This window comes from Empidonax traillii, unplaced genomic scaffold, assembly GCF_003031625.1.
Source record: "Empidonax traillii isolate 1590-97213 ecotype Southwest subspecies unplaced genomic scaffold, ASM303162v1 scaffold34:size3740991, whole genome shotgun sequence".
In the NCBI taxonomy this organism is placed as follows: Eukaryota; Metazoa; Chordata; class Aves; order Passeriformes; family Tyrannidae; genus Empidonax; species Empidonax traillii.
This window is the reverse complement of record NW_020955227.1, coordinates 170,343-185,299: the sequence shown is the minus strand read 5'-3', so window position 1 is coordinate 185,299 and position 14,957 is coordinate 170,343. Positions and strand designations below refer to the sequence as shown.

The window sequence follows — 14,957 nt, the reverse complement described above, 5'->3', positions numbered from 1 at the left end:
CCTCACAACAGCTCTCAAGTTCTCAGGTGCCCCCACACCAAACAAAACAGCACATGGAAGAGGGGTGCCCACACCGCACCACCTTTTAGGCTCCTCTATGGCCACATTTGCACGCAGCTACAATCATTAAATCCACCCCAGTTTTAATTCTTCCCGCCTTTTGGAGTTGTTGCCCCCTCTCATTTTCCTCCCATCCCACACAACAACCTCCTCTCTTACATCCCTGCCTGTTAAAGAGTTGCTCCTGAGGCATCCTCTGTCTTACAGGCTTCAAATTCATCCCTGGTGTGAACCGAAGGGAATTGCACCAGGACATGGTGGAGCAAGTCACCCACTCCCTCCCCAGCACAACACCCCCCATCCATTCCCTCCTGCCACTGGGTGGGAACCCTTGGAAGCGAATCCCATCAAAAGCCAAGATTAAATCCCATTTGCACCTAATACGGGAACGCGAGAAATTAACATTTAATATCATCCCAAAGCCTTCTGGGCCCATCTCAACCCCCTGCAGAGCCCGAAATGTTTCTTCCAGGCCTTTTCCCTGAAAAAGCTCTTCCCCAGAAGAAAAGGCTGGCACAGCTCATCCCAGCCCTCCTGGAAGAGCTGGAAGGAGAGCACACACTGACCTTTCTTGGCCCACCGGAGCGTCCCCTCGCTGGAGTGAACGTGATTCTCGAATTTGCTCTGCAGGACCGTGGCCCTCTCCCGGACTTCCTGAGGGTTCGTGCCACAGGATTTCTAACCAGGGGGAAGGCGGGAGGATTAGAGGAAAGAGAGAATTTGAGTCAGGAATAATGAAGCAGTTTACAATAGATTTAATAACAGTAAAATCACACAGTAACTACCCAGGGGCCAACAAAGGTAATCCTCTCAATATTACTAGAGGAAAAAAAAAAAAAAATCCAGATAAAGATGTTAAAGTCAGAGCAGCCAGTGAGGGCTGTGTGGTGGGGAGAGCAAATCAGTTTTAATTTTGTGTTTTCTAACATCTATCACGTATCATTTTTTATCTTCTTCCCTTCCTTTTGTAAATTTTTCTTCCAGGTTCAACAGGGCAGATCCTACTGCTTGTTTCCATTGGAGTTATTTGGAATAACTTCTCCCAGACCCTACACGAACAGTTTTAGGCTGATTTTGCAAGTTCCCCCGTGCACTTCCCCAAAACACCTGGACTGTTCCTGGGACTTGTGGGGCAGGAGATCCATGAGAACTACACTTTCCCCCAAGCTCCAGAGACCAGATTCAGTACCTGTGAACAAAGGCAACTAAATGAACTTCTCACAAATTCCTTCATGAATTTCTACATGGAATTTTCTCATTGTCAACACTTGACTGGAACTGCCATCACTTGGCTCCTCTAGAAGAAGACACCAAAAGCAAGACAGAATAAAGTTCCTCAGACTAAAAGGGCAATTCTGCACGTGCCCAAGCTTTCCTGGGATCAGACTGTAGGATGCAGTTCAGGAAATGGAAAACAAACATTCCTGGGAGCAAACTGTTGCTGGGAGGAGGAGAGGGGCTGCCTCTCTCCCTAAGGCACCCCAGGCAGAGAAGGGAAGTGTGGACCAGAAAACAAGTGAATTTTTGATGGCAAGTTGACAGCAAAGTGCAAAGCCAGGCATCCATGGATGTGCTCCTCTCCCAGAAAAGGGCCACAGTTCTCAAACGCTCCTCACACAGGAATCAGCATCCAAGTGTAACAGTGCCAGATCCAAGGCAGGAACTTGATACCAGTCAACCCCCTCATCTGACCAGGGCTGACTGACAACAAACATCCAGCTCCCAGGATTCTGGAGGAGGTCTGTGCCAAGGAAACAATCCTGTTGTCCCTCTCTGGCAGATCTGCATGTTAATGCTGCAAACCCCTCCTTCCCTCAGAGCTTTGTGCTGCTGCCAGTCAGAGGAGCCACAACACAGACATGACAAACCCCACCCTGCTGACCAAATCTGCCACTCTACACCCAACACCAAATGTGCCCACAGACAGACCTCAAACGTGGTCTAAACCCCCTCCACAGTCCCCTCTTTGGAACCCAAACCTTCCAGGTTATTCTTCAACAAAGCAAACACGCCTGGGGGGGCCTGGAGCTCCTCGCCACCAGGAAGTGTCCACCTGCATCTCCAAAGAAAACTGGGGGTATTTTAAGGCTCCCAGATCTCTGGTCTCTGCTGTTTGTCTCCTGATCCACTCACAACACGGCTCACACAAACATTTAGGTTGGAAAAGACCTCCAAGATCATCGAGTCCAACCTGTGAACGATCATCACTTTTGTCAACCAGATGATGGCACTGAGAGCCACATCCAGCCATTTTCTGAACACCCCCAGGGGTGGGGACTCCATCACCTCCCTGGGCGACCCATTCCAACGCTCAACAACCCCTTCCATGAAGAAATTCTTCCTGGTGTCCAACCTGACCCTCCCCTGGCACGGCTTGAGGCCGTTTCCTCTCATCCTGTCACTTGTTCCCTGGCAGCAGAGCTGGACCCCACCTGGCTCCCCGCTCCTGCCAGGGAGTTGCAGACAGTGAGAAGGTCCCCCCTGAGCCTCCTTTTCTCCAGGTTGAGCCCCCCAAGCCGTTCCTCACATGATTTACCCTCCAGACCCTTCCCCAGCTTCGCTGCCCTTCTCTGGACACGTTTTACAGATGCCTTAAGGTGTGCCTGTCACTCAGCTGGGACAGTCTCCCAGCCCAGGGGCCTCTGCAGGGGGTTTAATCAAGGCCAAGTGGAGGAGCCTCCCCGAAGTGGACGCTCCTTGTTGTCACTCCCAAGTTTCCACCGCCCGTGAAACATAAAACTTTCCCGCCCCACCTGCTCCCGCCGCCTCCATCCATCCCTCCCTTCTGCTTTTGTTAAAGCCTCCTGGCAGCACCAAGTGTCACCTTCCCGGCGTTTTTTAATATGAATGTGAAATTAGTGAGGTTTGCCCTTTCCCCTGGCGGACAGAATCCTCTGTTATTAAAAAGTAAAGCACTTTAATAATGAAAACTTTTTTCTCTTTTTCCTGTGTTTTAACTGTTTAAAATTAATGAGAAGGGCAGAACGGTTGTCAAAGCGATATTGAAAGCCGGGTAGCCAGGACCGAATAAGCACGAAAATCCCTCCAGAGTGTTAAATAAACAGTGCTTCAGCCCCCTCTGAATCCCTGTGTTGGTTATTGTATACATTCTGTAACAGCACTCAGAATAGATCTGAGCACCGGGGAGGCAGAAAGGTTTCAGAATTCCAATAAAGGCCTCAAATTAAAGACAGCCTGGTGCGAATTCCAGGAGAAAATTAAAGAGACCTCAAGCTTAAGTGACAGGTGACTTGCTTCTGTGTCACAACTGTCAGGGGATTTAGTGATAATATGGCAATATATTACAAAGGACTTTTCTTATTCCCCCCTTTAGGTTTCAAAATGAGGCATCTCTTCTTCCTGGTGCTGGGGGAAAATAAAAAAAAAAAAAAAAAAAAAAAAAAAAAAAAAAAAAAAAAAAAAAAAAAAAAAAAAAAAAAAAAAAAAAAAAAAAAAAAAAAAAGTAAGACAAAAACGAGGGATAAAAAAACCCTAGGTGCATATTTTTTAAAGTGTGAGGTCAGTCCAAGAGATATAAATAAAAAACAAAGCAAATGGCAGGAAACATAATGTCCTCAGAAAACAGCTTCTCCCCTCCTCCCATCTCCACCTTGCCTTTTATCCCCTGCAGCCCCTGGAGACAGATCTCATTTAAAAATTGCACCCTAATGGGCAGGAAAAAAAACCCTGTGTTTGATTCCTGCCTTGCAGGGAGGTTCATCTAAAAAAACAACAAACCCAAACCACCCCAATAATAATAATAATAATAGAAAAATAAATCTAAATTTAAAACTGACTCAGAGGCAAGCTGTGAAAAATAAAACCTGCCCACGACGTGAGTGTCTGGACAGATCAAATAAGCCAGTGCCCCTGGAAGTGCAGGGAAGCCATCCCATGTGCTTTACTCACACCAAGCAAGCTTTAATCTGCTTGTATCCTGCTTTGGATGAACAGGACAATTAATCTGAGACCTTTCCACGTTTTTCCAAGATAAAAGCCTGCCCCAGAGGTTTGCTTGATCTAAATTTGTTACATCTGTTAAAAAAGCAGTGCTGTGGCCGCTCTGGAGAAACCAGTGGGATAGGAGAACTTTCTCTGCCTTGTGGTTCCTTAAAAGCCTGTTCTGACAGATCCTGAACGACTGGCAAAATGACTGTGGACAATTAAAGTGTTTGTAAGCTAAAAGAAGGGAAGCAGGGAAGGAAGTCTGGGTGCAACTGGATGCCAGTTGAAGGCATCAGAAAAACTCCCCCCAGTGCCAACTCCACCTGGAAAACTCCTTCTGTCAGAAGAAGGAAACTTCCAGTGATGAAGATGGCAGGTTTTAGGTTTGAGAGGTTGGGATAAGTACTGAAAACTTCTGATTTCATTAAAAGAATATGATAATGAAAAAGGAATTGAGACACAGTAAGGCCAGACTGAGATAGAAAAGTTCATTTCTAAAAGAGTAAAAAAAAAAAAAAAAAAAAAAAAAAAAAAAAAAAAAAAAAAAAAAGAAAAAAAAAGAAAAAAAAAGAAAGAGATGGGAGGAACCCCCCACCACCACCACCAAAAAGCCTGGCTGTAACATCTCCTGCTTCCATTACACTTCAAAACAAAATGAAGGATTTTGTTTTAATAACAACTTTTTACTAACCTCCACACACCTTCTCTAGAACTCACCAAGTCCCCCTGCCCCCCTCCATAAAAGTTGAAAGATCAAATTTATTCTCTTTGTAGGCAGGTGAACATTCACACGCCCAGACATAGCCACATATATATTTTATACACCTAAATATAAAATATACATTTTACAGGCACTTCAGCTTGCTCCCTGGCTGCACACACAGAAGCCCAAAAAATACATGTTCCAACGTGGTACTTATAATGGACTTGAGTTGAGGCAATGAGAACTGAAGAGCATCATAATGAGGTTCCTGTGTGCACCTATAATATATACATGACTCAGTGCATGCAGAGCTGATCAGCAAAGCTCACACTCTCTCCAATGGCAACACCACCACTGCATCAGCCTCAGCTCCTCGTGACACCTCCCTCCCTGTCCCACTCAGTGTCCCCCAGCTTATTGTACTGCCTTGCATGGCAAACTCCCAGGATTTAACAGAGATTAACCCTCCTCAAACCTTGGGAAATGTCCCTGCAGCCTTCTGGGGCAGCGCTGCTGACCACTCACAGAGCCCTGCTGGCAGCAAAACAGCCAACAAACACAATGGATCCTGACTGCATTTAATGTATTTTCCCAAGTAACTCCTGGTGGGGCCTATTTTATATTGACGGAACTGCTGCAATTTCATCCCCATTAAATGACACAGAATTTTTCCCATCGACCCCATTCCTCAGTCCCAACGCTTTCAGATTCTGGGTCACCCAAAAATTGGTTACTCTGTGTTTATGAATTCCTGCAGCAGATTAAGACCCTCCAACAGCCACAGTGGATGTGTCTCAGCTCCAGTGGAGTCAACAGCACGGCCCCACTCGCTTTGATGTCAGAGGGAAAAGAGGAATTTAATCCCACCTTTGACTGCAAGTGAAAGGAAGCAGCTCCTTCTGTGCCACCTCCCTGCCATGGCAGGGCCTGCCCAGCAGCACAGCTGAGCCAAACCAGGGGAACAGCCCCAACCCCAAACAGGGTTTGGGAAAAGGGGAAAGCCAAAGGTAGAGTATTGAAAAAAAAAAAAACCAAAAAACCAAAAAACCTGTGCTTAAATATGCAGACTGAAATACCAATTTGATCAGTCTTGGGAGCAAGAAGGTTTCTTAGTTTTTTAGTGCTGTTCCAAAGGCATTTTCTCCTGCCACTTTTCAAGACTTAAATCATAATTTCCTGGAACAAAACATGTTGGGGTTTGTTTTTTGTTTTTTTTTTGGTTTTGCCCACTTTCCACGAAAAGAACATTTGTCCTCAAGCCCAGAACAGATAACATTCTGCCCAACGTCAGCAACAAATTTAAAGTGCAATTTCTGCATAAATATAATTGGTGAAAAAACTCTCCAGAGGAAACCCAAAGTTACCCTCCCTATAAGCACATTTGGGAGAAAAGCATTTACACACAGAAGAACCATTAAAAACAATTTTTGCATTAACAAAGCCCACCAAAACTTTTACATATTTGCTGAGCTAAGAGGTCATATACTAAGCATGATGATATTTAAAATATAGGCATTACAGGCTGATTTCAGCCAAAAACTGTGCAGTGGTGGGAAAGAGCTTTCAACAGAGCTCTCAAAAAGCTCAGATCTGGCTTTCTGTGAGGCACAGGGTGTGCAGGGACACTGAACATCTTTCAAAAGGCTGTTTACCAAGAACACCACAGCCATCCCCGGGAAACAGGGTGGCTCATCCACGGCGTAACAGAGAGCACGAGCAGGGAGAACAGCACCAAGAGGAAAAAAAAAAAAAAAAAAAGAGCTGCTGCATCATGCCTGACACATTCTTGACTTCCAGTCAAAATGAGGGTTCTTGGAGGATTTAATTTGCCAGGATGCAGCAACGCCCGAGACATCAATTGTAAATGACTGAATTCTGTGAATTAGCAGCTTGAAGGCAGACCCAAAGCTGGCCCAAGTCAATAAAGAGGTGCCTGACAAGCCAGGGAGCTTCGCTTTAGGCTCCAAGTAAATACAGATGATAAAAAAATAAAAAACTCCTATGTAACACATCACCAAATACATTTTCCTTATTTCTTCAGAGAAGTTTAGTGCCATTTGTCATCTCCAACAGTATTTTAGTGCAGAAAAACCAGGAAGAACAGAAACATTGAAGGGGGGGGAAAAAACCCTAAGCTTTTGCAGCCAGAAGCCTTTATTGTTTTTTACAAAGATAATTCTGAAGAGCTAGTAAGCAACTGCTTTTTGGGGACAAGAAAGACTGGAAAATTGTGATATAAGGCAGTTCTGTAATTATTTGGACTGGCTGACATCATGGCTATAGCAACCCTCGTGTTGTAAAGAAGCTGAGGCAGGAATACGTGTTGAATACTCACCTTCCTTCCTGGTCTGTGCAACTTGAAGCGATCATCTTTCATCAGGCTGGTTAACACCTTCTCCATCTTCATCTCTGAAACACTGAGGCAACAAAGAAAAAAAAAATTACTGTTTCTCCTACTTAGAAATACAGAGTGGAACGAGCCACAGACTGGAAACACTTGAACAAAAAAGTTTGAGATTTACATGTTCAACTTAAGGATTTATCCCTGAAATACATGAGGTCTTAGCCCAGACAATCCCTCAGCAACCCTCAAATTGTTACCAAGGTAAAATTTTGGCCCCAGGTAAACTTACTCTGTGTCACAGAGACACAGGTTTACCCACGATCTTGTCACGTGTTTTAAGTCACCAACACACACGCCAGTCCTAACAGAGCATCAAAATAACTGAGGGTGGACTCTGAGTTCACTGAAAGTCCCCTTGGCTCTCAACCAGAGGAACTGACTGAAGAAAAAACTTTAGGTCTTTAATTACACTTCCATTATTTTCAGAATTTTTCTTTCCTTGCACTGGGAAGCACCGAGACAATTGGGAACCATCTGGTTACGTTTTTCACTAAAAGAAACTCAAGACAGAGTTGAAGCAGCTCATAATATTAGTGCTTCTTGTAGATTTGCTTTGTAACTCTAAAGAATAAGATCTGCAACCTCCACCTTGAACCAAGAGGTTGTCAACCATTTCACTGTACATTTGATGCCACGGGCAGGGAGCAGGAGGTGTTTGTATTTGGTTGGTTGTGCAACTGTAAGAGATTGACTGTGACACACACACACACACACACACACACACAGAGGCTGGAAACACGTGCTCCACTTACTCTACCACTTCTCCTGCATCTTGTCTCTCCCAGTTTAGCTTCCAGAACCTCTGGAATAAGAGACACTCAACCCTCATTCAAAGGATTGAGATGCTTTGCTGTTTACACACATTTGTTTCCACCCCCCCATTAGAGACCACGCTCCCAAAATTAGGAGCTAAAGCTAAAGCTGTTTAAAGACACAGCTCCTTCCTCTCATAGTGACTCAGAGGATAAGAACAAAATCCCAAGGATCTTCTCCTATCAAGCCAATTCTCCCACACCTTCCTTCCTTCTGGTCACATCATCACTCTTTCCCACAAGATCTACATCATTCCAACTCCTGGCTACCTTGCCTGGGTCGAAGCTCAGAGACACCTCCCAATGGACACACTCACCCTCCAACTCATTTATAGCCTCAAAAGCCACCTCTGACACCAGATACAGGCCTTGATTTCCTTCCCTGTTCTGAGAACTCACCTTCCCTCTCATCTGAAGTGCAAAGCCCAAGCCCAGCCCATTAGGGACCCCACGGCGTTTTTTTTTTTTTACATGCAGGAGCCTCAGTCAGCTGTCCTAGCCAGGCTTCACACTGGGCATTTATTTTCATTCTGTCGACTCACATTCCTCCTGTAGACTCAACCAGATGATTTATTCTCCAGTCCTGCTTGCAAGACACTGCTGGGCACTGCCATGGCCCAGATATGGAAATGCTTACAAACCTGCTCCATTTCCGAGCAAACAGTCCTACTTAGAGGTGCATTTACAGGAGCCTAGGAATTCTTTGTCCTCTTTAACACTGTCTTATGGGGCACACACGCACCAGGTGACAACACAGGAACAGCTGTGCAGCTCCAGGCCATTAATATTACAGCTGCATCCAAACTGGGTCCCGTTTCCAAAGGGAATTACTCAGATCACAAAGCCAGAAGTTTATGGGCCCAAATTTTCAGTAACGGGCAAAGGTCATTTCTAGCAAAGAGATTCTTTTCCTTTTAATGCCAGAATAAATCACAAATGCACAGAAGCCCAAGGAGTTCATTTGGGATGACATCAATCTTAAGGAAGAGAGAAATCTTATGGGGTCCAGCAGTTCTCAGATGGCTGGAAAGGTGCCCGTGGGTTCTGAAAGGAAACACTGCTGATATTCTTCAATTTGTAGAAATGATAAGAACAAGGATACTGCTTGTATCCTTGCTCTCTAAACACCCAGCTAGCAGGAATGGATGAATCTTTGCCATACTGTGTACAGCGATCCTCACCTGCTTCCCAGTCCTTCCCCCAGTTAAAGCAAAAAATACTTTTACTTTTTGCAATTTGCCTTTTCAACCCCCCCCCCCACGGCGTAAGGAGAGGAAAAGAGGTGGCCCAGAGGAGCAGGGACAGGCCAGAAGATCCCCCTGCGTGGGAGACCAGCCCCACTGGTGTGCAGCTGGGAGATTCCTTCGCAGGGAAAAGGCGGGGGAGCGATGGGGGGGGAAAAGGGAAATGGAGCATAAAACGACAACCGGAGGGTTTCTCTGTTTGGTTTCGAAACGTAGAACAGTAAATTAAAACATAAATGGCAACCACTTAAGCAAGAGAAAAGCAGGCCTCCCCCTCCCCACCCCCGCCAAAGGTGGCTTTGAGGCGGCTCTGAATGAAAATGTCAAACCTTTGACATTGATTTGTCGGAGTTGTCACCCCCTCTCCCCGATCCTCCCCTCGCCTGGCGCGACGCCAGCGCAGCAGAACAGATCTGTGAGCCTGGTTCACAGCGGGGAGCAGCCAGGGGAGCAGGGGAGGGGGGTCTGCACAACCCAGGAGAAGGGAGAGAAACGACTCGTGCCTTCACGCTGATGCCTTTCCCTTTATAAATTAGTTAGGCCGCCGTTAGGAGATAAAGAAATTATCTGATAGCTGTCGAGGCAGGCGCTGCGAGATCGCAGCTGAAGGGACTAAAAGAGACATAAAGGAAAGGGGGGGGAAAAAAAAAAGTGAACCTCACAGACTTTCTCCTGCTTCTCGCCTCCTCCCTTTGAAGGAAAATCTGTTCGTTGCGCTCGGGAGCTGAGATAGAATCTTTAAGAAAACAAAAAAAAAGAGAGAGAGGGAGGAAATAGGAAACACGCAGGAAACGTGAGTGTGCATGTTGTGCACGCAGGAATTTACAGCTGGGGAGAGGAGCCACAACTTCGAGCCGCACACAAAGGCCGAGCAGAAAGTTGCAGCTTTCCCCGAGCCCCACCGGGAATTCCCGATCTCAGCAGAGCCAAAGTGAGATCGTTTTGGCAAAGGCTGACGCTGCTTTTCCGCGGTGGAAGCCAAGGAGAGGCTTCAGGTACCGGTGAAAATTAATTGCGAGCGATTTCCAATTTCAAAGGCAGTCATCTCTAATTCCGAAGTGGATTTTCATCCAGGAACAAAGCCGTGTCTGCTCTCATTACTTCCGACTCTCAACATTCCTGGACTTACTCCCATGCATGCTGGGGTGGGTGGAGGGGTTTAGGAAAAAACTCTGGGTCGGATCCTCATCTGCTGCGAACCAGCACAGCACCTCTCATTTACACCAGCTGAAGGCTGCAGGGACCCATCTCACGCTTTGTCTTCTTCAAAATACATATTTTATGAAGTATTTACATTTCAATAAACCCAGCGGGAATTTCATTAAAAAAAAAAAAAAAAAAAAAAAAAAAAAAAAAAAAAAAAAAAAAAAAAAAAAAAAAAAAAAAAAAAAAAAAAAAAAAAAAAAAAAAAAAAAAAAAAAAAAAAAAAAAAAAAAAAAAAGGGGAGAAAAAACCCGACAAAAATCCAAAACAAATTAAAACCAATTTCACCGCACGCACTCGTCCCCTACAAAAACTCGAGAGGTTTAAAGATTTAGCAAAGAATAAAATAATAATAATAATAATAAAAAAAGCCAACTCCAATAACTTGTGCAGACCAAGTCAAAAGCTACAAAGACTTAGGGTAAGGAACAAAAATGAGCAGTGCTGAAGAGGCTGGGTGACAGTCCAACACATGCTGTCTTTTGCCCTCGCACTGAATTAAATTGTCAGGATTATCACCATAATGCTCTGTTTATGAAGGGTAACGGCAATTTGTGCTGATGGCACTTGCTGCCTTTAGCTCCAAGCTGCCTTCCTGCATCTTCTCTGCAATTCATCAGCTCCCTGCTCTGTCCTGGTGCCCCTTCCCACATCCATGTGGGAAGAGCGGAGGCCACGCGGCTGCGAGCGGGCCGATGGCCCTCCCGTGCCAATTAGACACTTGCTTTCTTCCCTCTGAAGATGGGGGTCAAGGAAGGCAAATTACACCCCCTTTTTGGTCAGTCCTTTATCTGCAGGGCAGCACGGTTTATGAAGAACATAAAACAAACAAACAAACACGAAAAGACAATCCCCCAGAGTTGTTTGGCTCCGAAAAGTGAAGGAAAAAATAAATTCACATAAACCTGCCCCTGCTCCTTCAGAGTCTTCTACAGATTCCTGAAGATTCCAGCTCAACAACAGGTCCCCTTAGCAGATGTAATTACCACCCTGAGCGAACTTAAAACTTGTTAAAACCCAACCAAATTGGATAAAAGTGTGACCATTTAAAATAAAAGGGAGGCAAATTTCCCTCTCCTTCCCCTAATGCCTCCAAAATATTATAAAATAGAAAAACAGAACTTTCCACTTGGAGCTAAAAATTCACAATTATGTGGGATTTCACCTTTAAATGTCAGTGCTGTTTGTTACATGAAAAAAAGCCCCTGTCAGCTTAGCCTTCCATGTCTTGCTGGTGTCTGCTTAATAGATAGTTACCTGGGATGATGGATGGCTCTTTGTTAGACCACTAAATGGCTCACAGCCTAGAATAAGCCTGTATTTACTGCCAACAATTGTTTGTTTCAAGGATGCAAAACCAAATCCGATTCCAAGCAGCTCCACCCGACAGAAACACGAGAAATAAAAGAGAACTAATTTGTGCAGGAGTTTCCAGGGCTCCATCAACACTGGTACAACACCGAGGGGACTCTGCTGATGTTCTCAAACGCTGAGAGACAGCGGTGCAGGGAGCGAGGGGAGTCACACAGCCCCACCTGAGGAGGCTCCAGACCCACCAGCACTCCTGCCTAGCAATGTGGGCAGCCAGTTGTGGGTTCTCCCCACAAAAGGACCGTTGTGCAAGCAGAGATGGACTAAAAATCTCATCACGTGCTGGCCACCAGGTGCCTGACTGCACACTGGGCAGGTCCTTACCGAGCCTGGCTTGCTCTCCTTGCTGTCTACTCCCAAGTCTAAGCCAGAGCTGATGTAGGAGAAGCCTTCCCAAGGCTTGGAAGCACACCCCACTTTTGGTTGCAGAGTCCACCCTCCCTTTTTGCCTTCCAGGACTGTCACAAGCCACTTCAACAACACATCTTGGTCCATTACCTGCCAGGTATGACCCACATCTCCCCAGCAGTTTCTCCACCAGACCTCTCCTGAAGAGCAAGCACAATCTCTGGTAACACCTCTGACAATATGGTGCCATGCAGGCAGATGGCCAGGGAGCATCTGACAGGCTCGTTTGACTCGTGATCTCCCCGATTTGAACCCCAGGCCGGAGAGAAAACAATGGGGTGAAAAAAGATTGTTGTCTCCCCTCTGCCCCTCACCACACCCCCTCACTCACTTCACGCACAACCTGTCAGGCTGATGATTTTCACACGCTTCCCTCTTTCTCCTTCCGCTAGTCTGGGGCCAGCCCCGGATCACGAGAATTAATAAACCCTTATTAAAACCTGCACGAGACGCGGTCCCGCTGCAAGTGCCACGGAAGGTTAATTAGCGAGGACGAGGCGAAGAAAACTTTCGCTCGCGTTTCTGACTCACTTAATCTTGTGAGAAGCCAGCAAGCTGACATATCCTGCCTCCGAAGGCGCCAGCACGAGCAGGCTGTTCCCGTGGCAGCCAATGCGAGCCGTCCTCCCGATCCGGTGGATGTATTCCGCAGGTGAAGCCGGAGCGTTGCACTTCGGAGCAGGGAAAAGGCGGGGAGGGGAAAAAGGAGGAATTAACGGGACACGGCGCGTTAATTAGAAACGAGACGACTCGTCCCCAGCTCGTCTGGGAACAAAAAAGGGGATCTCAGCAAACCCCACAGTAAGGGGGTGCAGCTCCCTCGGAATTGAGGCGCCCGTGGGGCTCGTCCCTGTAACCAGCACTCAGCCCCCCCTCAGCTTTTTGAGATGTCAACGTGACACCTCGGCCAACTCGCAGGTAATAGGAGAGTTTCCCCCATCTCGGTGTCTCTCTTTGCCTTTTATGTGTTATTTCTGTGCAAGCATGTCAGAAACCTGTTGGCTTCCCCTAAAAAAAAGAAATATATATATATATATATATAAAATCTAATTTTGCAATGATCTCAAATCAAACAACTCCCAGGGCTGCCCACACGGAGCGGGGAGTTGCCTGCTCTGGATTTGGGAGAGAAGCCACAAAATAAAAGGTGACTGGTTCAGATTTGGAGTTGGGCTAAATTGCTCTGTTTGGATTAAAGCAAATCATAGCTGGTTACTGGACAGAATAAATCTAGGAGAGAGGAGGGAGTGCTTTCAGCAGTGTATGACACAGGTAGCAACTGTCTTCCCATGTAAAACTAGCAGGCACAAAACTAAAGCAAAAAATGTCGCTTAAAGGACCCCCCCCAAAATACAGCAGTGCCCCTCATTTACTTACACCCAAAACTGCCCAGCCATCTGCAAGATCTGATAAAGGGTGACATATTTCCCTCCCTTTAACCTCCCCCCTATTCCTGCCCCCCTCCTCTCTTTCCTGGAAAAATGAACATGCACAGAGATACTGCTCAGAAATGAGCCCTCAGCAGTTTAACTGGAAAAAACCCAACAACCAAAGCCCACTCTAGTGTTTATACCTGTGCCCTCTGGCAAAGTTTCTACTGGCTAGAGGTGTGAGTAAGATGCTGTGAGCAATCTAATTGCTCCCTGCAGGTCCTTGCTCTTGGACACAGCTCTCAGGACAGCTGAGATTTCGCCTTCTGGACACACAGAAGTCTCCCAGGGCTTTAGGTAATTTGCACTGCGTTCTAACACTGGCAACTATATCTTTGGTTAAATTATATTAATATACAGATCTGGGAATTAAAGACTTCACCTCCTCAGCCTTCTCCAACTAGCTGGCTGCTCTAAAATCATTCTTTTTTTTTTTTCAAAAAAAACCCCACACAAAAATCAAATCAAATTTGTTACCTGAAGGGATGAGGTAGAAATTAAAAAGCTTTGTTGAGGCTCTGTGCCCTGTTCCTTCTACCCAGGTGTTGCTTGATACACGAGAATCTCTGGATCAGTTCTTCCTCAATTCAACTAACCTTTTTTTAATTATAAATCTTTTATAGAAATGAAACCTGCCTCATGCTCTCAGGCTCCTCTTTGAAACGACAGGCTGCTATTTTTAAGGTTCAATCCATCTTTCTTAGCTTTTTTTTTTTTTTTTCCCAAAGACTATATTTCTGTCAACAGCAACACAGCAGTGTGGGGGTTTTGTTGGGTTTTTTTTTGTTGTTTTTCAGGGAAAATCTGAACTCTGCAGTTCTGCTGGAAGCTGGATGCTTCCAGCTACCCAGCCTCAACCCAGCAAAGCCTTACTCCAAACACTCAGGTCACTGCACAGACATTATTGGGCTACTCAATGTTTAACATTAGGATTGCACTTAAACTCCTCATGGAACTCCCTCCCTGGAAAGCTCTGGACTGAAAAGGGATTTCCTCTGAGCACTTAAAACATGCAGACACTCACAGCAAACCCACCTGTACGATCCACGTAACTTGAGGCAGGTCTAGTCCCCGTGCTGCAACATCCTTTAAAATTAATAAGGAAATTACTTTAGTAAAGATGCTCTGGAGATATCAGCATGAGTGACAACTCTTCTGGGATGGCAGTTATGTCAGAAGGCAACTGGCTGTGCAAGAAGGAATTGTACATGCCTAGTTTGGGGAGAGATGGACTGAAGGTCACAAATAACATTGAGGGTTTAAAATGCAAGGACTGTTGTTAACAGACTAATACAATAAGCAATGACCCACTACTATGGCCCAAAGCCTGGAGGATGTAAACACACCTATTTCAGGAGGGTGGTGCTGGATTACAGC

The 14,957-nt window shown here is 45.7% G+C and overlaps 1 protein-coding gene across 1 annotated transcript in view; it reads right to left on the bottom strand.

Annotated features, from left to right (window-relative positions):
* The window catches only part of DDX31 (DEAD-box helicase 31), a 45,456-nt gene that overhangs the window by 12,382 nt on the left and 18,117 nt on the right, over positions 1 to 14,957 (bottom strand). Inside the window, exons 15-18 of the mRNA XM_027911618.1 lie at positions 14,616 to 14,666; positions 12,682 to 12,821; positions 7,044 to 7,125; positions 627 to 738 (exon numbers count right to left, since the gene is read on the bottom strand). Coding sequence (XP_027767419.1) covers positions 627 to 738; positions 7,044 to 7,125; positions 12,682 to 12,821; positions 14,616 to 14,666 — 385 coding nt within the window. The remainder of the gene's footprint in view (positions 1 to 626; positions 739 to 7,043; positions 7,126 to 12,681; positions 12,822 to 14,615; positions 14,667 to 14,957) is intronic.